The sequence below is a fragment of the Lynx canadensis genome, chromosome B4 (assembly GCF_007474595.2).
Source record: "Lynx canadensis isolate LIC74 chromosome B4, mLynCan4.pri.v2, whole genome shotgun sequence".
Lineage (NCBI taxonomy): Eukaryota > Metazoa > Chordata > Mammalia > Carnivora > Felidae > Lynx > Lynx canadensis.
This window is the reverse complement of record NC_044309.1, coordinates 53,769,925-53,797,609: the sequence shown is the minus strand read 5'-3', so window position 1 is coordinate 53,797,609 and position 27,685 is coordinate 53,769,925. Positions and strand designations below refer to the sequence as shown.

The window sequence follows — 27,685 nt, the reverse complement described above, 5'->3', positions numbered from 1 at the left end:
AAGACAGCAATCAAGTGTGCCACATTGGTAGGCTTTTCCTTTTTTTCATGTATGATTTCTCTGTACATGTGGTAGCATTTTACCTATAGTAGAACTTCTTTCAAAATTGGAGCCAGTCCTCTCAAAACCTGCTGCTGCTCCTTTATTAGCTAGTAAGTTTATGTAATACTCTAAATCCTTTGTTGTTCTTTCAACAATTTTTACAGCATCTTCAAGAACCACTTTATTCGCTCACCCATAAGATGACTCCTGTTATTTTTATCATGAGAGTGCAGCAGTTCACTCCCGTCTTCAGGCTCTACTTCTAATTCTAGTTCTTTGGCTGTTTCTACTGTATCTGCAGTGACTTTGTCCAATGAAATCTTGAACCCTCAAAGTCATCCATGAGGGTTGGAATCAACTTCTTCTGAATTCCTGTTAATATTGATATTTTTACTTCTTCCCATGAATAATTAATTTTCTGAATGGCATCTAGCATGGCAGATCCTTTCCAGAAGGTTTTCAATTGACTTTGCCCAGATCCATCAGAGCAATCCCTATCTGTGGCAGCTATAGCCTTATGAAATGTATTTTGTAAATAATAAGACTTGAAAGTCAAAAATGACTTATTGACCCATGGGTTGCAGATGGATGTTGGGTTATCGGGTGTGAAAACAAGATGAATCTCTTGGACATCTCCATCAGAGATGGAGCTCCATCAGAGCTCTTGGGTGACCAGATGCACTATCAAAGGAAAAAATCTTTCTTTGTTTTATTCCCCCTGAGCACTAGGTCTCAACAGTGGGCTTAAAGTACTTAGTAAACATGTTATAAACAAATGTGCTGTCATTCAGGCTTACTGAACATAGACAGAGTATATTTAGCATAATTCTTGCCCCTATGAGTTTTGGAATGGTAAATGAGCATTGGCTCCGTTAGTTCCTAACAGAAAATCAGCCTATTCTTTGAAGCTTTGAAGCCAGGCATTGACTTTTCCTCTCTAGCTATTAAAGTCCTATTGAGATTCTGGGAAGATGGCGGTGTAGGAGGACGCTGGGCTCACCGCGCGTCCTGCTGATCACTTAGATTCCACCTACACCTGCCTAAATAACCCAGAAAACCGCCAGAGGATTAGCAGAACGGAGTCACCGGACCCAAGTGCAGACGAGAGGCCCACGGAAGAGGGTAGGAAGGGCGGCGAGGCGGTGCGCGCTCCACGGACTGGCGGGAGGGAGCCGGGGCAGAGGGGCGGCTCGCCAGCCAAGCAGAGCCCTCGAGTCCGGCTTGCAAAAGCGGAGGGGCCTGACGGACTGTGTTCCGACAGCAAGTGCGACTTAGCGTCTGGGAGGTCATAAGTTAACAGCTCTGCTCGGAAAGCGGGAAGGCCGGAGGACAAAGGGAGGGTGAGCTGCGGAGCCCCCGGACGACAGAGCTCAGTTTGGCGGGGAACAAAGGCGCTCGCCAGCGCCATCTCCCCCGCCCATCCCCCAGCCAAAATCCCAAAGGGAACCGGTTCCGGCCAGGGAAATTGCTCGCTCCGCGCAAACACCCAACTCTGTGCTTCTGCGGAGCCAAACCTCCGGCAGCGGATCTGACTCCCTCCGGCTGCCACAGGGCCCCTCCTGAAGTGGATCACCTAAGGAGAAGCGAGCTAAGCCTGCCCCCCCTCCCGCCGTGCACCTTGCCTTCCCACCCCAGCTAATACGCCAGATCCCCAGCATCACAAGCCTGGCAGTGTGCAAGTAGCCCAGACGGGCCACGCCACCCCACAGTGAATCCCGCCCCTAGGAGAGGGGAAGAGAAGGCACACACCAGTCTGACTGTGGCCCCAGCGGTGGGCTGGGGGCAGACATCAGGACTGACTGCGGCCCCGCCCACCAACTCCAGTTATACACCACAGCACAGGGGAAGTGCCCTGCAGGTCCTCACCACACCAGGGACTATCCAAAATGACCAAGCGGAAGAATTCCCCTCAGAAGAATCTCCAGGAAATAACAACAGCTAATGAGCTGATCAAAAAGGATTTAAATAATATAACAGAAAGTGAATTTAGAATAATAGTCATAAAATTAATCGCTGGGCTGGAAAACAGCATACAGGACAGCAGAGAATCTCTTGCTACAGAGATCAAGGGACTAAGGAACAGTCACGAGGAGCTGAAAAACGCTTTAAAGGAAATGCAAAACAAAATGCAAACCACCACGGCTCGGATGGAAGAGGCAGAGGAGAGAATAGGTGAACTAGAAGATAAAGTTATGGAAAAAGAGGAAGCTGAGAAAAAGAGAGATAAAAAAATCCAGGAGTATGAGGGGAAAATTAGAGAACTAAGTGATACACTAAAAAGAAATAATATACGCATAATTGGTATTCCAGAGGAGGAAGAGAGAGGGAAAGGTGCTGAAGGGGTACTTGAAGAAATAATAGCTGAGAACTTCCCTGAACTGGGGAAGGAAAAAGGCATTGAAATCCAAGAGGCACAGAGAACTCCCTTCAGACGTAACTTGAATCGATCTTCTGCACGACATATCATAGTGAAACTGGCAAAATACAAGGATAAAGAGAAAATTCTGAAAGCAGCAAGGGGTAAACGTGCCCTCACATATAAAGGGAGACCTATAAGACTCGTGACTGATCTCTCTTTTGAAACTTGGCAGGCCAGAAAGAATTGGCACGAGATTTTCAGGGTGCTAGACAGCAAAAATATGCAGCCGAGAATCCTTTATCCAGCAAGTCTGTCATTTAGAATAGAAGGAGAGATAAAGGTCTTCCCAAACAAACAAAAACTGAAGGAATTTGTCACCACTAAACCAGCCCTACAAGAGATCCTAAGGGGGACCCTGTGAGACAAAGTACCAGAGACATCACTACAAGCATAAAACATACAGACATCACAATGACTCTAAACCCGTATCTTTCTATAATAACACTGAATGTAAACGGATTAAATGCGCCAACCAAAAGACATAGGGTATCAGAATGGATAAAAAAACAAGACCCATCTATTTGCTGTCTACAAGAGACTCATTTTAGACCTGAGGACACCTTTAGATTCAGAGTGAGGGGATGGAGAACTATTTATCATGCTACTGGAAGCCAAAAGAAAGCTGGAGTAGCCATACTTATATCAGACAAACTAGACTTTAAATTAAAGGCTGTAACAAGAGATGAAGAAGGACATTATATAATAGTTACAGGGTCTATCCATCAGGAAGAGCTAACAATTATAAATGTCTATGCGCCGAATACCGGAGCCCCCAAATATATAAAACAATTACTCATAAACAGAAGCAACCTTATTGATAAGAATGTGGTAATTGCAGGGGACTTTAACACCCCACTTACAGAAAAGGATAGATCATCTAGACACACGGTCAATAAAGAAACAAGGGCCCTGAATGAGACACTGGATCAGATGGACTTGACAGATATATTTAGAACTCTGCATCCCAAAGCAACAGAATATACTTTCTTCTCGAGTGCACATGGAACATTCTCCAAGATAGATCATATACTGGGTCACAAAACAGCCCTTCATAAGTTTACAAGAATTGAAATTATACCATGCATACTTTCAGACCACAATGCTATGAAGCTTGAAATCAACCACAGGAAAAGTCTGGAAAACCTCCAAAAGCATGGAGGTTAAAGAACACCCTACTAACGAATGAGTGGGTCAACCAGGCAATTAGAGAAGAAATCAAAAAATATATGGAAACAAACGAAAATGAAAATACAACAATCCAAACGCTTTGGGACGCAGCGAAGGCAGTCCTGAGAGGAAAATACATTGCAATCCAGGCCTATCTCAAGAAACAAGAAAAATCCCAAATACAAAATCTAACAGCACACCTAAAGGAAATAGAAGCAGAACAGCAAAGACACCCCAAACCCAGCAGAAGAAGAGAAATAATAAAGATCAGAGCAGAAATAAACAATATAGAATCTAAGAAAACTGTAGAGCAGATCAACGAAACCAAGAGTTGGTTTTTTGAAAAAATAAACAAAATTGACAAACCTCTAGCCAGGCTTCTCAAAAAGAAAAGGGAGATGACCCAAATAGATAAAATCATGAATGAAAATGGAATTATTACAACCAATCCCTCAGAGATACAAACAATTATCAGGGAATACTATGAAAAATTATATGCCAACAAATTGGACAACCTGGAAGAAATGGACAAATTCCTGAACACCCACACTCTTCCAAAACTCAATCAGGAGGAAATAGAAAGCTTGAACAGACCCATAACCAGCGAAGAAATTGAATCGGTTATCAAAAATCTCCCAACAAATAAGAGTCCAGGACCAGATGGCTTCCCAGGGGAGTTCTACCAGACGTTTAAAGCAGAGATAATACCTATCCTTCTCAAGCTATTCCAAGAAATAGAAAGGGAAGGAAAACTTCCAGACTCATTCTATGAAGCCAGTATTACTTTGATTCCTAAACCAGACAGAGACCCAGTAAAAAAAGAGAACTACAGGCCAATATCCCTGATGAATATGGATGCAAAAATTCTCAATAAGATACTAGCAAATCGAATTCAACAGCATATAAAAAGAATTATTCACCATGATCAAGTGGGATTCATTCCTGGGATGCAGGGCTGGTTCAACATTCGCAAATCAATCAACGTGATCCATCACATTAACAAAAAAAAAGAGAAGAACCATATGATCCTGTCAATCGATGCAGAAAAGGCCTTTGACAAAATCCAGCACCCTTTCTTAATAAAAACCCTTGAGAAAGTCGGGATAGAAGGAACATACTTAAAGATCATAAAAGCCATTTATGAAAAGCCCACAGCTAACATCATCCTCAACGGGGAAAAACTGAGAGCTTTTTCCCTGAGATCAGGAACACGACAGGGATGCCCACTCTCACCGCTGTTGTTTAACATAGTGCTGGAAGTTCTAGCATCAGCAATCAGACAACAAAAGGAAATCAAAGGCATCAAAATTGGCAAAGATGAAGTCAAGCTTTCGCTTTTTGCAGATGACATGATATTATACATGGAAAATCCGATAGACTCCACCAAAAGTCTGCTAGAACTGATACATGAATTCAGCAAAGTTGCAGGATACAAAATCAATGTACAGAAATCAGTTGCATTCTTATACACTAACAATGAAGCAACAGAAAGACAAATAAAGAAACTGATCCCATTCACAATTGCACCAAGAAGCATAAAATACCTAGGAATAAATCTAACCAAAGATGTAAAGGATCTGCATGCTGAAAACTATAGAAAGCTTATGAAGGTAATTGAAGAAGATTTAAAGAAATGGAAAGACATTCCCTGCTCATGGATTGGAAAAATAAATATTGTCAAAATGTCAATACTACCCAAAGCTATCTACACATTCAATGCAATCCCAATCAAAATTGCACCAGCATTCTTCTCGAAACTAGAACAAGCAATCCTAAAATTCATATGGAACCACAAAAGGCCCCGAATAGCCAAAGGAATTTTGAAGAAGAAGACCAAAGCAGGAGGCATCACAATCCCAGACTTTAGCCTCTACTACAAAGCTGTCATCATCAAGACAGCATGGTATTGGCACAAAAACAGACACACAGACCAATGGAATAGAATAGAAACCCCAGAACTAGACCCACAAACGTATGGCCAACTCATCTTTGACAAAGCAGGAAAGAACATCCAATGGAAAAAAGACAGCCTCTTTAACAAATGGTGCTGGGAGAACTGGACAGCAACATGCAGAAGGTTGAAACTAGACCACTTTCTCACACCATTTACAAAAATAAACTCAAAATGGATAAAGGACCTAAATGTGAGACAGGAAACCATCAAAACCTTAGAGGAGAAAGCAGGAAAAGACCTCTCTGACCTCAGCCGTAGCAATCTCTTACTCGACACATCCCCAAAGGCAAGGGAATTAAAAGCAAAAGTGAATTACTGGGACCTTATGAAGATAAAAAGCTTCTGCACAGCAAAGGAAACAACCAACAAAACTAAAAGGCAACCAACGGAATGGGAAAAGATATTTGCAAATGACATATCGGACAAAGGGCTAGTATCTAAAATCTATAAAGAGCTCACCAAACTCCACACCCGAAAAACAAATAACCCAGTGAAGAAATGGGCAGAAAACATGAATAGACACTTCTCTAAAGAAGACATCCAGATGGCCAACAGGCACATGAAAAGATGTTCAGCGTCGCTCCTTATCAGGGAAATACAAATCAAAACCACACTCAGGTATCACCTCACGCCAGTCAGAGTGGCCAAAATGAACAAATCAGGAGACTATAGATGCTGGAGAGGATGTGGAGAAACGGGAACCCTCTGGCACTGTTGGTGGGAATGCAAATTGGTGCAGCCGCTCTGGAAAGCAGTGTGGAGGTTCCTCAGAAAATTAAAAATAGACCTACCCTATGACCCAGCAATAGCCCTGCTAGGAATTTACCCAAGGGATACAGGAGTACTGATGCATAGGGGCACTTGTACCCCAATGTTCATAGCAGCACTCTCAACAATAGCCAAATTATGGAAAGAGCCTAAATGTCCATCAACTGATGAATGGATAAAGAAATTGTGGTTTATATACACAATGGAATACTATGTGGCAATGAGAAAAAATGAAATATGGCCCTTTGTAGCAACGTGGATGGAACTGGAGAGTGTGATGCTAAGTGAAATAAGCCATACAGAGAAAGACAGATACCATATGGTTTCACTCTTATGTGGATCCTGAGAAACTTAACAGGAACCCATGGGGGAGGGGAAGGAAAAAAAAAAAAGAGGTTAGAGTGGGAGAGAGCCAAAGCATAAGAGACTGTTAAAAACTGAGAACAAACTGAGGGTTGATGGGGGGTGGGAGGGAGGGGAGGGTGGGTGATGGGTATTGAGTAGGGCACCTTTTGGGATGAGCACTGGGTGTTGAATGGAAACCAATTTGTCAATAAATTTCATATATAAAAAAAAAAATAAAGTCCTATTGATCTCTGTTTTACAATATGAATAAATAAACTTTAAAAAAAGTTAATGAAAAACAGTTCTTGTAGACATGGAAAATTAACAGAGAAAAGTGTAGGGATTCTTTAAATCTTAATCATTAATCTACTCAACCTACATAAAACCATGTAGAAAAATATTAGATGAAAATTAAAACTTTATTTACCCAAACAAGCAGCCAGTTCTTAGTTTATTGACCCCAGTCTAGTGAGTATGGGTAATTGCAAGCAATTGCAGTAAAGGTTTTGTGATAAAGATGTTAATAGGGAATTAAGTCAGTGCAAAGATCTGGTCTAGGGGCTGTCCAGAGAAGGCTGTCTGAGGAAGTGGCATTTGAGCTAAAAGCTGAAGGATAAGTAGGCAAAGAAAGGATAGCAGAGTAAGGAAGAGTGTTCATTCAGTGGAGCAGTATTTCTGAGAGCCCAAAAGTAAGAACATGTGTGTAGGGAATATCAGTAATCTGGAAGAATTTCAGTTTGGCAGGCAGTGAGGGGCAAGGCACGTGGAAAGAGTCTTGAAAGATACTATAAAATCTTCCTTAGATTAGTGGGAAACCATGGAAGGGTTTTATACCGGTAAGAGACTTGCCAGAATTGTGGTTTAGAAGACGGAGGAATTATAGAAATAATTAGGAGGTAGATTCAGAAGGACTTGGTATTCACTGGATGGGGGTAGGAGAAGGGATAGTCTAGAATGACGCCCAAATTCTAGGCTGGGACAAATGGTGAAGTTGTTCACTGAAGTAGGGTACATTTGGAGAAAGAATTTACGTGGGAATGGAGAGAGAGGGGAGAGAAATTGAGGATGGGGGGCTAGTGAATGGGATATTCTTTGGAAAGAACTGCTGTGAAGGGAAAAAGAGAGGGTGCCTTAAATTAGGTATCCAGGGTTTTTCAAAGATGAGAGAGGCTTGCCCATGTTTAAATGTGATGACAAGTTACCATTGATGAGGGAGAATGTGAAAATACAGCAGAGAGACTATTTGAGATGGTAAAATCCCTGATAAAGTCTGAATCTGAGTATAGTTTTTAATTTATCTGCTCTCTGTCTCAGGTTATTTTAAGGAACAAACTACAGAGGTCAGCAATTTTAATAATGTAGAATAGCTATATAGCTGCAGACAGTTTCAGTAATAAGAGAAAGGGATATACTTTCAGAACTTCAGTCAAGGGGTGCCTGGGTGGCCTAGTCAGTTGAGCATCCAACTCTTGATTTCTGCTCAGGTCATGATCTCATTGAGTGCTCCCAGTGTAGAGCCTCCTTGGAATTCTCTGTCTCTCTGCCCCTACTCTGCTCATGCCATTTCTCTCTCTCTCTCAAATAAAATAAATATTAAAAAAAAAAAACAACTTCAGTCAATAAACTATTCATCAGTTTCTACTCAGCATAAATTAATCTGGTACAGTGAGTGTGGAAGAACGCTTATGTAACTACCATTCTTAACTATACAGGTTGCTATCTTTTCTTTGGAAAGCTTTGTAGTAATTTTTTCCTGATATAACTGGGCAGTATTTGACTAGATTTATGTTATTTTGCTGAGATTACCAATACTGATTGTTAAAAAATGATAAAGTAAAAATTCAAAATGATACCTATTTTTATTATTATTTTTTAATGTTTGTTTATTCTTGAGACAGAGACAGAGCGTGAACAGGGGAGGGGCAGAGAGAGAGAGGGATACATAGAATCTGAAACAGGCTCCAGGCTCTGAGCTGTCAGCACAGAGCCCGACGCAGGGCTTGAACCCACGAACTGTGAGATCATGACCTGAGCTCAAGTCAGATGCTTAACCGACTGAGCCACCCAGGCGCCCCTATTTTTATAGTATTGAATAAAGGAGGAGATTTCCCTGTAATCTTCTATTTGCTTATTTGGTTAATGATCATTTGTTTATCGCCTCTATTAATGAGGCTAAAAAATAGGAAGTATATTAATGCGTGATGCCCTCAGGTGAGTGGTAGAAACTTATTCTGGAGAAAGTGTAAATTTTAAGGTAGTTACTTTTTCTTTTAGGTTTTACCATTGTGATTTGCCCATTGATCTCTCTTAGGGAAGACCAGTTAATGGTTTTAAAACATTAGGAATTTCAGCTACCATGTTAAATGTTTCTAAGGTATGCTTCTGTGGTTCTTTTTTTTTTTTTTCCTTTTTTTTTTTTTTTTTTATTTAAACCCTTTACTGAAGTAGAGCCTTGGTTACAATTCAGTTGGTTCTAAAATTATAGAATGATGGGGCGCCTGGGTGGCTCAATCGATTAAGCGTCCAACTTCAGCTCAGGTCATGACGGTTTGTGGGTATGAGCCCCGTGTCGGGCTCTGTGCTGACAGCTCGGAGCCTGGAGCCTGCTTCAGATTCTGTGTCTCCCTCTCTCTCTGCCCCTCCCCTGCTTATGCTCTGTCTCTCTCTGTCTTAAAAATAAATTAAAAAAAAAAATTAAAAATATTTTAACTTAATTTAATTAACCTAAAGTGTAAAAACAGATTAGATAGTAGTGGCCACGGTTGCATTTGATACGGGAATTAATATAACATGGGAGGTTTGTTATTCATCAGTGAGTAAATCTATTGAATTATTACCAAGGATGTGCAGGTATGTATAACTCCTCTTCAGAAATAACTTTTAAAAAAGCTTTTCTAGAGAGCACACTATAGATGATGTTTAATAATTCTGTATTTTGAATCTTCATTATTAGCTAGTATTTTTAGAACAATGAAGTCATTTTTGCAGTTTTTTTTTACTTTTACTTAAGTGCCTATTTTACTTGTATTGCAGTGTTATGAATTGTTTCCTATGTTTGCTAAGATAATTTGGTGTCCCATCTTTGCCTTCTGAATTTTTAATTAGTGGTCTCTAATCTATAACTTCAATAACTGTATTATTTATGTATATATTTTTTTTTTAATTTTTTTTTTTTTTTTTAAATTTTTTTTCAACGTTTATTTATTTTTGGGACAGAGAGAGACAGAGCATGAACGGGCGAGGGGCAGAGAGAGAGGGAGACACAGAATCGGAAACAGGCTCCAGGCTCTGAGCCATCAGCCCAGAGCCCGACGCGGGGCTCGAACTCACGGACCGCGAGATCGTGACCTGGCTGAAGTTGGACGCTTAACCGACTGCGCCACCCAGGCGCCCCTATTTATGTATATATTTTTTAACTCATAAAGTAGATTAAGTTTCTATAGTCATTTTTTCTTTTTATAACTTGAGGGAAGCTTTTACAAATTAACTTTCACATTTCTGAACTTTGTAGATGTGATATATTTAGACTATAAAGCATTGCTACCTGATTTTATACATACTATTTTTGCATATTTTGAAATTTTTAAGTAGCTATGCAATCTCAAGATTTCTCACACTACCAGCTGAGATGACATGAAAGCGACTGTATTTTGTATTACAGCTTTGGAGATACATTCAGAATAAGTTCAGTGGTGGTGATGGAAAATGTGGGACAACAGAAGCTTTATGAGATGGAGTCATGTTGTCAAAACATAACCAAGTAAGCCACATACCTTTTTTATTTAACTTTTTTATTTATTTGCATTTAAACATAAGCACAATTTGAAAGTCTAAGAAATTACTTTGAGTACTTGTTCACTAAGTAAATACACCAGTAGAGTATCAAGTATAAACCTGAAAAGCAAGTGTCTGAAGGATGGGAGCCAGTACATGAACTCTTAGGATCTGCCTTAATTCAAGAAAATATATTCTCTCTCTCTACCTGATAATCCTCCAAAACTATTTTTTTTGTAGTTTTTAAGTAAAACAAGTATACTAAGATGCTGATTTTTTTAGATGAAGAATAATTGAAGTAGAATGTTGTATTAATTTCAGGTTTATAACATAGTGATTCAGTATTCTCATACGTTACAAAATGGTTACCACAAGAAGTCTAGTTGCCCTCTGTCTCCCTACAGAGTTGGTACAATATTATGGACTATATTCCCTCTACTGTACATTATATCCTGCTGTTATCTTTATATAGTTATCTTTATATACTAGAAGATGATACCTCTTAATCCTATTTCATTCATCCCCTCTTTCATTGAAAGTTTTGATATAAATTGACAATGAACTTAAGCTTTTTCTCTCTGGCACTGGCATACAGCTACATGCTTTATAATTTTGAAAAGGTGTATATAATAGGTTTTGAGAATTGAGCTTAGTAATGTATCATCTCACCAGCTGATGGGTTGATGAAATAAGAACATAGTTAAGCTTCTCCATAAGAAATAAATTTTAAGGCCATTTAGGGTGGTTTTAATGAGACCATATAATTCCCCAATGGCTTCTTAGTATTAGTTATCTTTATACTACTCAAAAATTTTGAACTGATAAGCAGTAGCTGGACAAAAATGCCATTTCTTTCCTATAGAGGGCACAATAATCTAGTTAAATAGGAAAATGAAAATTTCATTAGACATCCAGTAGACTCCCAAGAAGTACATTTTGCGATTAAAATTTTTTTTTTTTAATGTTTATTTTGCTTTTGAGAGAGAGAAAGACAGAGTGTGAGCAGGAGAGGAGCAGAGAGAGAGGGAAACATGGAATCCAAAGCAGGTTCCAGGCTCTGAGCTTTCAGCACAGAGCCTGATGCGGGGCTCGAACCCACGAACTGTGCGATCATGACCTGAGCCGAAGTTGGACGCTTAACCAACTGAGCCACCCAGACGCCCCTACATTTTGCGATTTAGAGTGAAACTGATACTGTAAAAGAAACTGCTTTGCTAATCAGGAAGATTATTTAATAGTTGCAAAATACTGAATTTCAAAGTGAATCTCTGACAACTTCATAAAGCAATGTTTAGGGTACATATGGAAAAAATTATACATGGTGGGGAGAAGACCAGTGCCCCAAAGATGTCTAAATCCAAATTCCTGTAAACTGTAAGCTACCTTGCATGGCAAAAGGGGATTAAGATTGCAAATGGAATTAAGGTTGACAATCAACCTTAAAGTAGGGATATAACTCTGGGTTGTTTGAGGAGTCCAGTATAATCCAAAGGGTCCTTAAATGTGGAAGGAAGCAGGAAAGGTCAGAATGATACTTATTGGCCTTGAAGATGGAGGAAACCGGGGCATTAACCAAGGAATTTAAGGCAGTCTTTAGAAACTGGAAAGGACAAGGAAACAGATTCTTCCCTAGAGCCTCCAAAAGAAATCCATCCCTGCTGACACCTTGATTTTAATCTAGGGAGACCCATGTCAGACTTCTAACCTATAGAAATGTAAGATAATAAATTTGTGTTTTTTTAAGCCACTAAGTTTATGGTAATGTTATGATAAGCAATAGGAAAGTAATAGAACATATAACTGTGTTTTGGAATAGGAATTTTTAAAACTTGTTAGGTCATTTAATAATTTTTATCTCTAAATGTGTTTGCAATGTCACTGTGTATTGATAGCTCAACATTTTGATGAAGCATGCAAGAAAATGTGTGATAACTGATGTAAAGGCATATGTTGAGTTCACTTTTTTCCTCACTGAAGTATAGTTGACATATAAGGTTATTTCCAGGTGTACAACACAGTGGTTTGGTAAGTCTATACATTGTGCTGTGCCCACTATAAGTGTGGCTACCATCCGTCCCCATATAGTGCAATTACAATACCATTGACTACATTCCCTGTGCTGTACCTTTCATCCCCATTACTTATTCATTCCATAACTGTTAAGCTGTATCTCCCACTCTCCTTCACCCATTTTACCCTCTCTCCCCTCTAGCAAACATCAATTTGTGTTCTGTATTTATGGGTCTGTTTCTGGGTTTTGTTTATTCCTTTGTTTCTTAGTTTCTACATATAAGTGAAATCCTATGGTATTTATCTTGGACTTATTTTGCATAATACCCTCTCTAGGTCCATTCATGTTGTTGCAAATAGCAAGATCTTTCTTTTTATGGTTGAGTAATATTCCATTGTGTAGGTATACCACATCTTCTTATCCATTCATGTGTCAACAATGGACACTTGAGTTGCTTCCATATCTTGGCTGTAAAAATAGGAGTGCATAGGTATTTCTAAATTAGTGTTTTCATTTTCTTTGGGTAAATACTTGGTAGTGGAATTACTGGATCATATGGTAATTCTATTTTTAATTTTTTGAGTAACTTCTGTACTGTTTTCCACAGTGACTGTACCAATTTGCATTGCCATCAACAGTGCACAAGAATTCCCTTATCTCTCCATCCTCACCAGCACTTGTTTCTTGTGTTTCTGATTTTAACTATTCTGGCAATGTGTGAAGTGATCCCTCATTGTGGTTTTGATTTGCATTTCCCTGATGACTAGTGATGGTGAGCATCTTTTCATGTGTCTCTTGGCTATTTGTAAGTCTTCTTTGGAAAAAAGTCTATTCAGGTCTTCTGCCCATTTTTTTAATTGGATTATTTGGCTTTTTTGGTTTGAGTTTATAAGCTCTTTACATATTTTGGATACTAACCCTTTATTGGATATGTCATTTGCAAATATCTTCTCCCATTCAGTAGGTTATCTTTCAGTTTTGTTTTTCTTCATTGTGGAAAAGCTTTTTTGGTGTGGACCCAGTAACTTATTTTTGCTTTTGTTTTCTCTTGTGTTAGGAGACATATTCAGAAAAATTATACTATGGCTGATGTCAAAGAAATTATTGCCTAATGTTCTCTTCTGGCATTTTATGGTTTCAGCTCTCACATTTAGGTCTTTATTCCATTTTGAGTTTGGTTCTATGTGTGGTGTAAGAAAGTGGTTCAGTTTCAGTCTTTGCATGTAGCTGTCCAGTTTTCCCAACACTATTTATTGAAGAGACTTTTTCTTTATTGTGTATTCTTGCATTCAGTGTCATAGATTAATTGACCATGTAAGTGTGTATTTATTTCTGGGCTCCCTATTCCGTTCCATTGATCTGCATCTATTTTTGTGCTAGTATAATACTGCTTTGGTTATTACAGTTTTCTACTACATCTTGAAATCTGGGATGTGAAATCCAGCTTTGTTCTTCCTTCTCAAGATTTATTTGGCTATTTGAGGTCTTCTGTGGTTCCATACAAATTTTAGGATTATTTTAGTTCTATGAAAAATGCTATTGGTATTTTGATAGAGATTGCATTGAATCTGTAGATTGCTTTGTGTATTAGGAATTTTATCAGTATTCTTCCAATCCATAAGCATGGAATATCTTTCCATCTGCTTATGTTATCTTTAATTTCTTTCATCATTGTTTTTTTCATTAAAGTACATGTTCTTTCACCTTCCTGGTTAAGTTTATTCCTGGGTATTTTATTATGTGTAGTGCAATTGTAAATGGAATTATGTTTTTAATTTATCTTTCTGCTACTTCATTATTAGTGTATAGAAACATAATTGATTTCTGTGTATTAATTTTGTATCCTGCAACCTTACTGAATTCATTCTAATACTTTTTGGTGAAGTCTTTAGGGTTTTCTTTGCATAGTTCTTTTTACCTACATATAGTGGCATTTTAATTCCTCCCTTACCAATATGGGTTTCTTTTATTTCTGGTTGCTGTGGCTAGTACTTCCAGTACTATGTTGAACAAAAGTGATGAGAGTGGACATCCTTGTCTTGCTCCTGATTATAGTGGAGAAGCTCCCAGTTTTTCATCATTAAATGTAAGCTGCAAATTCTTCACATATGACCTTTATTATGTTGAGGTGTGTTCCCTCTAAACTCACTTTGTTGACTTTTTGTCATGAGCAGATGTTGAATTTTGTCAGATGCTTTTTCTGCATCTATTGAGATGATATGGTTTTTACTCTTCCTCTTATAAATATGTAATAGATTTGCCAGTATTGAATTATCCATGTATCCCCAGAATCAATTCCACTTGACTGTTGAATGATCTTTTTAATGTATTGTTAAATATGGTTTGCTAATATTTTGATGAGGATTTTTGCATCTTTGTTCATTGGGGATATTGGCCTATAGTATTCTTTTTGTCTGTTGTCTTTGGTTTTAGTATCAAGGTAAGTCTGGCGTCATGGAATGTATTTAAAAGCTTTCCTTTCTCTTCTATTTTTTTGGTATAGTTTGAGGAGAATTAACCTTAGAAACTGGAAAGGACAAGGAAACAGATTCTTCCCTAGAGCCTCCAAAAGAAATCCATCCCTGCTGACACCTTGATTTTAATCTAGGGAGACCCATGTCAGACTTCTAACCTATAGAAATGCAAGATAATAAATGTGTGTTTTTTTAAGCCACTAAGTTTATGGTAATATTATGATTAGCATTAACTCTTTTTTAAGTGTTGGGTAGAATTTACCTATGAATGCATGTGATCTTGGACCTTTATTGGTAGTTTTTGGATTATCACTTCTGTATTGTTCCTAGTAATTGGTCTGTTCAGACTTCCATTTTCCCTGATTCAGTTTTGGAAAATTATAGGTTTCTAGGAATTTACCTATTTATTCTAGGTTCTTCAATTGTTGGCATATAATTTTTCATAATACTCTTACAAGCTTTTGTATTTCTATGGTGTCAGTTGTTACTTCTCTTTCATTTCTGATTTTATTTGGGTCCTCTCTTATTTTTTCTCAATGAGTCTGGGTAAAGGTTTATCAATTTCATTTATCTTTTCAAAATACCAGTTCTTGGTTTCCTTGATCTTTGTTTCTCTTAAACTCTGTTTCATTTACTTCTGCTTTTATCTTCATTATATCCTTCCTTCTACTTATCTTGGGTTTTGTTCTTTTTCTAGTTCCCTTGGGCGTAAGGTTAAATTTCTTGTTTGAGGTAGGCTTCTATTGCTATAAATTTCTTAGCACAGCTTTTGCTGTGTCCCAAAGATTTTGAACCATTGTGTTTCCGTTTCCCTTTGTCTCCATGTATTTTTTGTGTAGTGGCATGTTGTTTACCCTCCACGTGTATATATTTTTTTCTTTAGATTGACTTCTAGTTTTATACTGTTGTGTTCAGAAAAGATGCAGTCTTCTTAAATTTATTTAGACTTATTTTGTCCCCTAATGCTATCTGTTCTAGAGAATGCTCCATGTGCACTTGAAAGCATATGTATTCTGCTCTTTTGGATGGAATGTTCTGTACGTGTCTATTGTGTGCATCCAGTCTAACGTGTTGTTCAAAGACAATGTCCTTGTTGACTTTCTGCCTTTATGATCTATCCCTTGATATAAGTGGAGAGTTAAAGTTCCCTACCATTACTACATTACCATTAATTTTTCCCTTTGTCTGCTTATGTTTGCCTTATGTATCTAGATTCGTATGTTGGGTGCACAGATAGGATAGGTACCTTTATTATTATGTGATGCCCTTCTTTGACTCTTGTTACAGTCTGTTTTAAAGTTTATTTTAACTGTTACTCTGGCTTTCCTTTTTGCTTTCATTTGCCTAATAAGTTTTTCCATCCCTTCACTTTCAGTCTGTATGTGTCTTTAGGCCCAAAGCAAGTCTCTTGGGCAACAGATAGATGAGTCTTGATTTTTTAATCCATTCCACCATCCTATGTCTTTTGAGTGGAACATTTAGACCATTTACATTTAAAAAAAATTTTTTTTAACGTGTTATTTATTTTTGAGACAGGGAGAGACAGAGCATGAACAGGGGAGGGTCAGAGAGAGGGAGACATAGAATCTGAAACAGGCTCCAGGCTCTCAGCTGTCAGCACAGAGCCCGACGCGGGGCTCGAACTCATGGACTGAGAGATCATGACCTGAGCTGAAGTCGGCCGCTTAGGCCGCTTAACCGACTGAGCCACCCAGGCGCCCCTAGACCATTTACACTTAAAGCAATTATTAATAGCTGTATACTTACTGTCATTCTGTTGATTGTTTTCTGGGTGTTTCTGTAGCTTTTCTCTGTTCCTAGCTTTCTTTGTGATTGCTGACTTTCTGTAGTGTTATATTTGGCTTTCTCTTTTTTCATTAAAAAAATTGTTTTTAATATTTATTTTTGAGACAGAGAGAGTGTGAGGGGGGAGGTGCAGAGAGAGAGGTAGACAGAGAATCTGAAACAGGGTCCAGGCTCTGAGCTGTCTTTTTTTTTTTTAATATTTATTTTGACAGAGAGAGAAAGAGAGGGAGAGAATGAGTAGGGGAGGGACAGAGAGTGAGGGCGGAGGAGAGAGGAGCCCAAAGCAGGGCTCAAACTCATGAACTGTGAGATGAGGACCTGAGCCAAAATCAAGACACTTAATTTAACCTACTGAGCCACTCAGGCTCCCCCTTTTTTTCACTTTGAGTGTAGTTGACACACAATATTACAACATAATGATTCAGTAACTCTGTTATGCTGTGCCCATCACAAATGTAGCTACCATCTGTCCCCATGCAACAGTTAAAATACCACTGACTATATCCCATATACTGTACTTTTTCCTTTTTTTTTTTTTCTTTTTTTCTTTTAACCTAATTTGGTTTTGGGTTTGTGGTTAGCATGAGGTTGATAAAGAACATCCTAAATATAAAGCAGTCTATATTGAATTCATGGGCATTTGTAACACATTCGAAAAGAACTTCCTTTTCACTCCCCTCTCCATGGTTTCTGTTTATGTTGCCAGTTTTACATCTTTTTATATATAGTTTCCTTATGTCTAATATGTTTTTTTCTTTTCCATTTAAAGAAGTCCCTTTTGCATTCTTGGAAGGCCAGTTTAGTGGTGATGAATTCCTTTACCTTTTGTATGGGAACTCTCTCTCCTTGAATTCCGAATGATAATCTTGTCAGGTATTCTTTTTTTTTTTTTTTTTAATTTTTTTTAACATTTATTTATTTTTGAGGCAGAGAGAGACAGAGCATGAACAGGGGAGGGTCAGAGAGAGGGAGACACAGAATCTGAGACAGGCTCCAGACTCTGAGCTGTCAGCACAGAGCCCGACGCGGGGCCCAAACTCACTGACCATGAGATCATGACCTGAGCCGAAGTTGGCCACCCAACCTACTGAGCCACCCAGGCGCCCCCAGGTATTCTTGATTGTAGGGGTTTTTATTTGTTTTTGTTTTTGTTTTTGTTTTTTAATTTTTTTTTTCAACATTTTTATTTATTTTTGGGACAGAGAGAGAGCATGAAGAGGGGAGGGGCAGAGAGAGAGGGAGACACAGAATCGGAAACAGGCTCCAGGCTCCGAGCCATCAGCCCAGAGCCTGACGCGGGGCTCGAACTCACGGACCGCGAGATCGTGACCTGGCTGAAGTCGGACGCTTAACCGACTGCGCCACCCAGGCGCCCCTTGTTTTTGTTTTTTTCCGTTCAGCACTTTGAATGTATAATGCCACTTTTCTGGCCTGCAAAGTTTCTGCTGAAAAATCAGCTGAGAGCTTTTAAGGGGTTTCCTTCTTTCTTACTATTACAATTCTCTCTTTAGCCTTTGACATTTTAATTATGTGTTGTGGTGTGGACCTTGAGTTCATCTTAGGGGGGGCTCTAAAATGCTTCCTGAATCTGGATGTCTAGTTCTTTCCCTAGGTTGGGAAGTTTCCAGCTATTATTTCTTCAAATAAATTTCTACCCCTTTCTCTCCTTCTGGGGTCCTTATAATATGAATGCTCACTAGATGTTGTCAACAGATCCCTTAACCTATCCTCATTTTTAAAAATTCTTTATTTGGGGCGGGTGGCAGGAGGGGGACAGCTGACTAGTTCAGTAGGTAGAACATGCGACTCGATCAAAGAGTTGTGAGTTCAAGCCTCACGCTGGGCGTAGATTTTACTTAAGAAAAAAATAAATAAATCTTTATCTTTGCTGTTTGGCTGCTTTCCATTACCCCATCTTCCAGATTATTCTTCTGCATCGTTAATCTACTTTTGATTCCCTCTAATGTAGTTTTCATTTCAGTTGTATTCTTCAACTCTGGTTTTTATTTTCCAGTTCTTTGTTAAAGTTCTCATGGAGTTCTCCCACTCTTATCTGTAGTCCAGTGAACATCTTTATGATCAATTACTTTAAATTCTTCAAGCATATTGCTTATCTTGATTTCATTAATTTCTTTTTCTGAGGTTTTGTCTTGTTCTTTCATTTAGAGCACATTCCCCTGTCTCATTTTGCTTAACTTTGTGTTTGTTTCTATGAATTAGGCAGAAGAGCTACTCCTCCTAAACTTGAAGGAATGGTCTTTATGTGTGGTTGTCCTCTGTGTAGACTGTATGTATCTGGTGACTTTTGCTGTCTGGCATGGGATGGGGGTTGCAGTGTACCCCCTGCTGGGGCTGCCCTGGTAGAAGAGTGGTAGATTAAGTGGGTGTGGGCTGGGGGTGGGTCCTGAGGCTCTTGGCATGGGGTGCCCTGGCAGGAAAGCAAATGCTGAAGTGGGCGCAAGCCATGGGTAGTCCTGGGGTTCTCCGTGCAGAGGGCACCCTGACAGGATGGCTGAAATCCAAGTGGGTGTAAGCTGGGGTGTTCTGGGATGTGCAGAAGGTACTTTGATGGGGGCAGTTGGAGCTGAGGTGGGTTGCTGGCTGGGCACGTCACTGGGTGCTTTGTAAAGGGGACAACTTGGACAATTATAGCTGAAATAGGCATAGGCTGGGGTCACTCTAGGGTGTTCTGTATGGAGGGTGCCCTGAAAGGAAGCTCAAGTGTGGGTGTCCTGGCAGGGCAGCTGGAGCTGAAAAAAGGCATCACTGGGGAAGTGCTGAAAAGCTGTCTGAAACCACAGTGGTGCAGGCCTGAAGTGTTCCAGTGTGCTTTGTGCCTGCCTCAGTGTGGTGAGATAGGTGGAGCTATGGTGAGTGCCGACCAGGGCTTCCTGGTGTGCACCACCATGGGGCTGACTTGGTGGGACAGCTGGGGCTGGTGTCAGGGCTACTGAGGTGGCAGGCTGGTTAGGACACCTGGACCCTGCTCCCATCTATGCTGTCAAGGTTGTGGGAGGGTACATAAACTGTGGCACATATTAGACCTTCCAACCCAGAGAGAGTTGCAGCAGCTCCCCTCCCGTTTAGCAGGGTTCAAGGGCTACTTTATAGTCTAGTTGCTCTTTTAAGCTAGGGCTTTTATTTTCTGTGGCCCAGGGTAGATGAATCTGCTCCTGGTACCTCATTACTATCCTCCCCGCTACAGTTTGCAGCATCAGGGGTGGGTACCGTGGATTACCATGTCTGTCTCTCTTGCTGTTCTCCGTGTGGTGTATCTTTTATTGTACAGAAGCTGTTCAGTCAGTCCTCAGTTCTTCAAGAGGAGTTCCCTACAAACAGGTGTAGATTTGGTGCGCCCAGTTCAGGATCTTCCTATGTTTCCATCTTGGATTGGAACACTCCCTAGTTCATTGTTTTTAAATCTTTATAGGCTAATATATATAGCTAGGACTACATGGGGGCAATTATTAGATGCCAAAATGGATTAAGCAAGCTGTGACTAGCATTTTCTAGATTCAAAAGTAACACAGTTTTAAAACAGTGAAATAATAAAAGGATAAGTGGTATGTGTATGGATCTATATTGCTGTACTAAGGGCATGTTAAATTTTTAAGAAATGAAGGGAAAAGTTTAAATCCCTCTGAATAGAAATGCTATTTAAGAAAAGGCTAATCTCTAAGAGTTTATAGTGGCTGATTGGAAAGAGAAATTCCATGCAAAAGAGTGAATTATTTTTGAACCAGGTAATGGCTAATCACTCATAAGACACTAATATACATAGCAGTGTTTGGGTGCTGTAGTTGAACTTTTTTTCATCCTGCATGTTTGTTGTATCTGAAGAGCTGGACTAACCAGTTCCCCCTCACAGAGTTCTGACACCTGGTGGGTGAAGGTAACTATGGTCTTAAATTTGCAGCCAGAGAAACTTCTGAGTTTCTTATGCTGTGCTATACTCACCAGTTAACAAGAGTCTGATATATAAATCAGGGTACTAGAATCAATAATTAGGAATATCTGATGATGAGGACATTCTTGTCTCTAAACAGTGTACCTAGGAAGCCACAGTTCCCAGAATATTGTGTAATGAGCACAAATCAGGTAAATATGAAGAATAGACTGATTCTAAGCATCTCTCAATCATGTCTGGCAGACACTCTGGTTCCTAGAGCATATCCAAAGGCCTTCTGGTAACCAGGTTCTTTTCTTTACATCTCTGTAAATTCAACAATGTCTTACAGAGACTAGTGACAGACTTGAGGAATATCCTAATTTTAGTTCAGAACAAATTAACAAATCAGTGTTTAGGGTGGCTCATGTTGACGACTCATTTTAAGCCAGTTTAATAACTAGAATAGCCTGTCCTTGTAATTCCCAAATCCCAGTTGCCTATTTCATTACAGCATGTGAAAGATGAAACATCTAACAGCATACTGCAGAGATCTAATCAAGATCCTGAAGTAGGCAGAGGACTTGTTCACAATACCAGTTGTGATCAACACTGGTTGAGAAATCTGCCTGCGCAGCAAAGGTTGAACCAATACTCTCAAGCCTGTGAAACCATGCTGTGTACCACTGTGTCCATAGATTTAGGGTTTCTCAGACAACATATCCCTTCAAGATAGGGCTCATATTTGAGTAGATATTTGAAGACAAAAAAACTAGGCCACTGACACTTAAGAGCTAACCGATATAGAAGGACCCAGGGGGACTATTAATCTGAAGAGAAAATGCAACAGCTGAGTTTTTACCAAAGTGTTTGTTTTTGTTTGTAGACTGAATCACTTCAAACGTATCATTCTAAAGGAGCTGATAAAGAGGAAAGAAAACAATTCAGGTAACTTCCAAAAGTCTGCAAACATGCTTCAGCAATCTAAGAAAAGAGTGTTTCTGAATTTTCCAAGAAAACATTTTATGTACATATACACCATTATTTTGTAGTTTAAGACAATTTCATTAATATTGAAGGCTTGAACACTTGAGATCATGATTTATAAAAATTGACAGTATAAAATGAGAAAAATGTAAACTAAAGTTCACATAAACTCGTATTATTTTTACATAACTGTTGATAGCAGTGTTATCACGTGGAATATTTTATATAGGCTTATTACACAGGGAGTGATTTCAGCTCTTAACAGCTGTGGAATCCAAATGCAAAAGGAATAAAGTATCAATACAAATGATATTAGTAAGTAAGCTATTGCTACATTTCTAGAAGTAAAACCAAACTATCAGCCTCTTGAAACCACAGCCCTCTCTAACATTTCAATCAGAATGATTCTGGTGTACCAGGCCAAGTTGTTGGCTAAACAGATCACAACCTAGCTGAATCTGCCCCAAAGCTAAATTAGAAATGAATAACTTAAATTTACATTAAATGCTAGGTTTTAAGTTAGAAAAAATATATTTTAAAACTTTGCCACTGAAATCATTATCACTTCTATTAAATTTTACCTTATTGAGACTTTGTATTATTTGGAACATTATGTAGCTCTTGAAATGCTTTTATTAATCAAAATAATCTTCTAAATCAATATTGGGATCTAGCAGATCTTCTCCATATGATGAAAGATCCATTTGATTTAAAATTAAGTTTTCAAATGTTTCTTCTAAATCAGTTTCACCAATTAAGACAGCTCCCATCATGCGCCCATTCTGCATGACGACTTTGACATATTCTTGTCCTTTGGTACATCTCAGCATTAATTCATGATCTGAACCTAAGCCCTGTGCATTGTATTTTCCCAGCAATACAACCTAAACGCAGGGATAAAGTACAAAAAGGAAACACGGTATGTGGTTACACTGTGTTATGCTAGAATAGCACTGCATTTATTATACAGATGACTCACACAATCTATACATGAACATTAAAAATATCTAGTGAATTAGCAAATATGCAGGATCTGGACTACATTAGCTTAGAGTCATGACTTAATCTCCTTAAGTCTTACCTGTGTTCTTCCTTATCAGTAAATTATCAAGAAAAAACTTGCCTCAGAGTAAAATAAGTATGGCAGAGTACCTGGTTCATTCTTGAGTATGACAGCTATTAGTTCCCCTTACAAGGCAAGGATGGATCTCAAATGAAATGCAGAAATGCACCAACAGGGAGTAAGTCTAGAAGAGATGCCCCCCCACCCCCACCTTTAACTATAAAATAGTATCGTAGGAAGGTAGGTGGTGATTAGGAATTAAGACCAGCAGTAATACCAGGTACTGATTTGCAAGAAATGAGATGTCATTTTTTTGTAAAATGACTAAAACCATATATTTACTTAAATGATAAAATTACATAATTAAAGGCTAACAAGCAGAAAAAGGCACTACTTTGTTTATCTTACCTTATAGTTAAAGAATTTTGTTACGTGAGCAAAAAGTTCAAAGCTGAAGTCCATGTCAGTAGATTGTCCTAAAGTAGCTGCGGCCATGCACTTGGCTGCGTACCACCCCATCTGTCTAGCCTGGGTCCACAGCCTCATCTGAAATAAAAAAATGTCATGAGATATAATGTTCATTGTCCATACTTAAAAAATGCTAGCACCTTAACCTTACAAAATTGCTTAAAGGGCTTCAATACCGAGAGTCCTTGAGACTGGTTAGATCTAGCTAGCCAGATGACCAGTTGGATTGTCTTTGCCATAGAAGCAATCACCATTCCACACTAACCAAAACTGATACTGCTATTTGAGAATTCTAAAATTAAAGGATGATACCAACTCTGTATGTTTCAATAAACTATAGCAACTAAAACATTTCAGGGTACACCAGGGAAGAATAATACTAATTAACTGGTCTCCTCTCACAGAGTAAGTTTATCATCAGCATAAATAGAGATGAGAAATGATCACTGAAAAATTCATTCCTTTTCCTAATCCTTAGATTTTGGTGCTATATAGTTAAGGCTTCTCATGCAATAAAACCTCAGTGGTCAGGTAGATCGATATATTAGTTGGTGTCCTAACAGCCTCAAGAAATCTTACCAGATTTCAGCAACCAATTAAATTCTTCCCTTAGGTTATCAGTGATCCTGCATAGAACACTGGCCTTGGAAGTCAAGAGATTTAAATACCAACTCTTCTACATATTTAACTTTTTATTTCTACTTATTTAACTAACTGAGCCTCAGTTTCTTCACCTGAAACAAAAATGTATACCACCTATTCAGTGGCTATTAAGAGATTTAAATAAGCTAGCCTACACTAAGCAATTAGTAATGTCCTTTTGTGTGCAAAACTAATACCACAATCATTTGATAGATTTTTTTTTTTAATTCAGTCTCCTCTGTAAACATAAATAATGTATACCAGCTTCAAGGTCCCTTTAGTCTGTGTCTCGGACTATGTAAAACAAATTAATTAGTGTACTTATTTATTATTTACTGCTTCTGCAAATTAAGAGACAGGGTCTATTAGATTCACTCAAGAGACACTTGTCATTTTTGGACATGGACTATACCAGAGTTTATGACACCCATTAAGGATGTGATTTATCCTAAACGGTTTAAAAGCGTTAAAAAAAAAATCCCACAAACTCAGAGTTTATGACAGATCTGTCACAGAAGTGAAAGAGAATGATTACAGAGAAAACTGAAAACAAGCTAGCACTCTTTTAAAAAAAAATTGTTTTTAACATTTAGTTTTTGAGAGACAGACAGAGACAAAGCATGAGTGGAGGGTGTGCAGACAGAGAGGGAGACACAGAATCCAAAGCAGGCTCCAGGCTCCCAGCTGTCAGCACAGAGCCTGATGCAGGGCTAAAAACTCACGAACCGTGAGATCATGACCTGAGCTGAGTCTGACGCTTAACTGACTATACCACCCAGGCGCCCCTAGGCTAAAAGCACTTTTATATGATTGTTAGCTCTGCTGTAGGTAAAAACACACAAAGTAATGAAGCTGCCTCTTAAAATATATCTAGCTTGGGGCGCCTGGGTGGCTCAGTCGGTTAAGCGTCCGACTTCAGCTCAGGTCACGATCTCGCGGTCTGTGAGTTTGAGCCCCGCGTCGGGCTCTGGGCTGATGGCTCAGAGCCTGGAGCCTGCTTCCGATTCTGTGTCTCCCTCTCTCTCTCTGCCCCTCCCCCGTTCATGCTCTGTCTCTCTCTGTCTCTAAAAATAAATAAACATTAAAAAAATTTACAAAAAAAAAAAAAAATACATCTAGCTCTTCTGCTACTTCACACTCCATGGTTGATCTGAAGGAGTAATATCCCTACCTGTGGAGCTGGTCTCACACGGAGTGTTGCCTGGGTCTCTTATCTGTAACATCTACTGTGTCTCTCCTCCCCCTGAGACCACCTCACCTATGACCACGGTCTGAGTATCTTCCTCAAGGATTTCTCCTCCACCATTAGGAGGAAATCTGTGTCCAGTTCAATGGAGGTGTTCAGCTGAGGAAGGCTGTTTACCATAGGAAATTTTTTCAGTCACAGTTCTCACAGGGACAGAATAGGGTCATCATTTATCTAGATGGTTTATACCTCAGTAATTATTAATCTAAAGCTGTGCTGTCCAGTCTGGCAGACACTAGATACACGTAGCTATTTAAACTCAAGTGCTCAACGTTTATTTATTTTTGGGACAGAGAGAGACAGAGCACGAACGGGGGAGGGGCAGAGAGAGAGGGAGACACAGAATTGGAAACAGGCTCCAGGCTCTGAGCCATCAGCCCAGAGCCCGACGCGGGGCTCGAACTCACGGACCGCGAGATCGTGACCTGGCTGAAGTCGGACGCTTAACCGACTGCGCCACCCAGGCGCCCCGAAACTCAAGTGCTCAATAGAGAGATGTAGTGACTACCTGACTGGACACTGCAAAGGTACAGAACATTTCTGTCATCGCATAAAGTTCCACTGGACAGGGCTGATAAACTACTGTTCCATCACTATATAATAACTTACCAAAAGGGAAAATTCTTTAATTGTCACAAAAAACTGTATGACAGCTTCTTAAAGTAAAAAAAGTTGGAAAACCAGATATTTAGATTTGCTGGTAGCAACTCCTTTACCGTCAGATGGAATCTCTGATACGAAGATGTGATCCTGGATGCTGGCTTACCTGCTGCCACACTGGGCTGGGCTGCCATGATGCAGTGCAGATGTCACCTGCAGCATAGATATCAGAGAGAGACGTGTGCATGTGATCATCCACTTTCAGGCCACCATCTTCGCCTAGATCAAACTAAACAATGTTCCTTATGAGAACACATGGGAAGAAAAGTGAAAGATGGCTTTGTCATTCTAAAGTAAAAGAACAAGTCACATTTGTACACCTTGGTATGCTGATCTTTAATGAGAAAGTAAATAATAGCTGTAAGTTTAGATAGCTCAATTTCCAGGGGATCAAAATGCTACTAAGACAGACCAACTCAAAAATTTTTAGACTTTCAACATCAGGAACACTCAGTAACCGTGACTACCCCACTCATAATTACAATATTCCAGTTTTGTGAGCTTTAAATGCTAAAAGGCATTTAGCATTTTAGCATTTCTCCAAAAGAATCACTTGTAAGAATCCATAGGTGTCAGTCTCTTACCAACCTTTAGACAAATGAACTGTGCATTATGTCCCATCAATGATGACATTTATGCTGGGATGTTAGCTGCTTAAGGACTTTACGCAATAAGAAATACTGCAAATCCAAACATGAATATGATCTAAATTGTTTTCACCTTCCATAAGTTACAGTTTTACACTAAAGCAAGGAACAGTTATTTATGCTTGAAAGTCAAATTTCATACAGTACTTTAAAAATATTCACAGCATGAGGCACCTGGGTGGCTCAGTCGGTTAAGCATCCGACTTTAGCTCAGGTCATGATCTCACAGTTTGTGAGTTTGAGCCCCGTGTCAGGCTGTGTGCTGACAGCTTGTTCACAGCCTGGAGCCTCCCCTGGATTCTGTCTCCCTTTCTCTCTGCCCCTCCCTCTGCTCATACTCTTTCTCTCTCTCAAAAATAAATAAACATTAAAAAATATATAAAAATATTCACAGCAGGACAAAAAAAAAAAAACCAAAAAAAACTTCACCTTACATTGTTGCCACAGAGAAAAGGTTCTATATTTGGTGTAACTCCTGTAGCACTGACAATGAAATCACAGCCGTATATCTTTTCACTGGTCAATTCCACATATACAGGCCATACCTCTAAAACAAAACAAAATAAACAAAACCTTTATTCTCCAATATAATCACCACAAGTTATCCATAGCATTATGTGACTATAATACCTAGAATAAAGGGTGAAAGAAAACGGCAGGAGAGTACTTTAAAACAACCCTGCTTAATAACTTTTATAAGGCACATTTACTAAAACAATTATAATACAATCAACATTATCTCCTTGTTTTGGGTATACTTATAACATTACAGCATTCTAAACATTCTCCCTTCAAATTTAGACCTAGACCTTTTCTAACAAAGTAAATTTAAATTGATAATCACTTTATAAATTATTTATCTAAAAATATTAATATATTATATACTCCAGAGAGTTTAGCCCAACTACATTACTCATTTTTCAATGTTTTCCCTTACTGTTCTTAGTCAAACTGTAACATTAACTCTTCCCGTGGAAAAATTCAAAGAATTCAAAACAATGGAATATTACACACTAGTTTGAGTGTATTTCTTCAAATAGTGGTAGGTCTCACAGGAGATGTGGAACAGGAATTAGTCCCAAATTACAGATTTTCAATCTGATTTGGGGGAAGTCACTTCAGCTCTGAAACCATAAAGGTTTTTTTAGTTTCTTTTTGATCTGCAAGATATTCCATTTGACTCACAGAGTTGTGGTGGGCAAAACACCATGAATGCCATGTAAAATGTGATGCTCACTATATCAATTATTAGGAAACTTGAAGATTAAGTAGTGAAAAGGAAATTACTTACATTAAGTAATGATTTCATGTTTACTTTTTTTTTTA

At 38.9% G+C, this 27,685-nt stretch overlaps 2 protein-coding genes across 6 annotated transcripts in view; one reads left to right on the top strand and one right to left on the bottom strand.

Annotated features, from left to right (window-relative positions):
- Nucleotides 1-27,685, top strand: part of LOC115518422 (cationic amino acid transporter 3-like) — a 91,973-nt gene that overhangs the window by 52,292 nt on the left and 11,996 nt on the right. For all 5 annotated transcript variants that reach the window (XR_004343864.1, XR_004343862.1, XR_004343865.1 and 2 more), the window contains exons 2-3: nt 10,357-10,455; nt 21,533-21,594. The gene's annotated coding sequence lies outside the window, so the exon portion shown is untranslated. The remainder of the gene's footprint in view (nt 1-10,356; nt 10,456-21,532; nt 21,595-27,685) is intronic.
- The window catches only part of LOC115518424 (pyridine nucleotide-disulfide oxidoreductase domain-containing protein 1), a 31,932-nt gene continuing 22,576 nt past the window's right edge, over nt 18,330-27,685 (bottom strand). Inside the window, exons 9-12 of the mRNA XM_030321898.2 lie at nt 26,794-26,906; nt 25,819-25,941; nt 23,105-23,242; nt 18,330-22,517 (exon numbers count right to left, since the gene is read on the bottom strand). Coding sequence (XP_030177758.1) covers nt 22,269-22,517; nt 23,105-23,242; nt 25,819-25,941; nt 26,794-26,906 — 623 coding nt within the window. The 3' untranslated portion in view covers nt 18,330-22,268. The remainder of the gene's footprint in view (nt 22,518-23,104; nt 23,243-25,818; nt 25,942-26,793; nt 26,907-27,685) is intronic.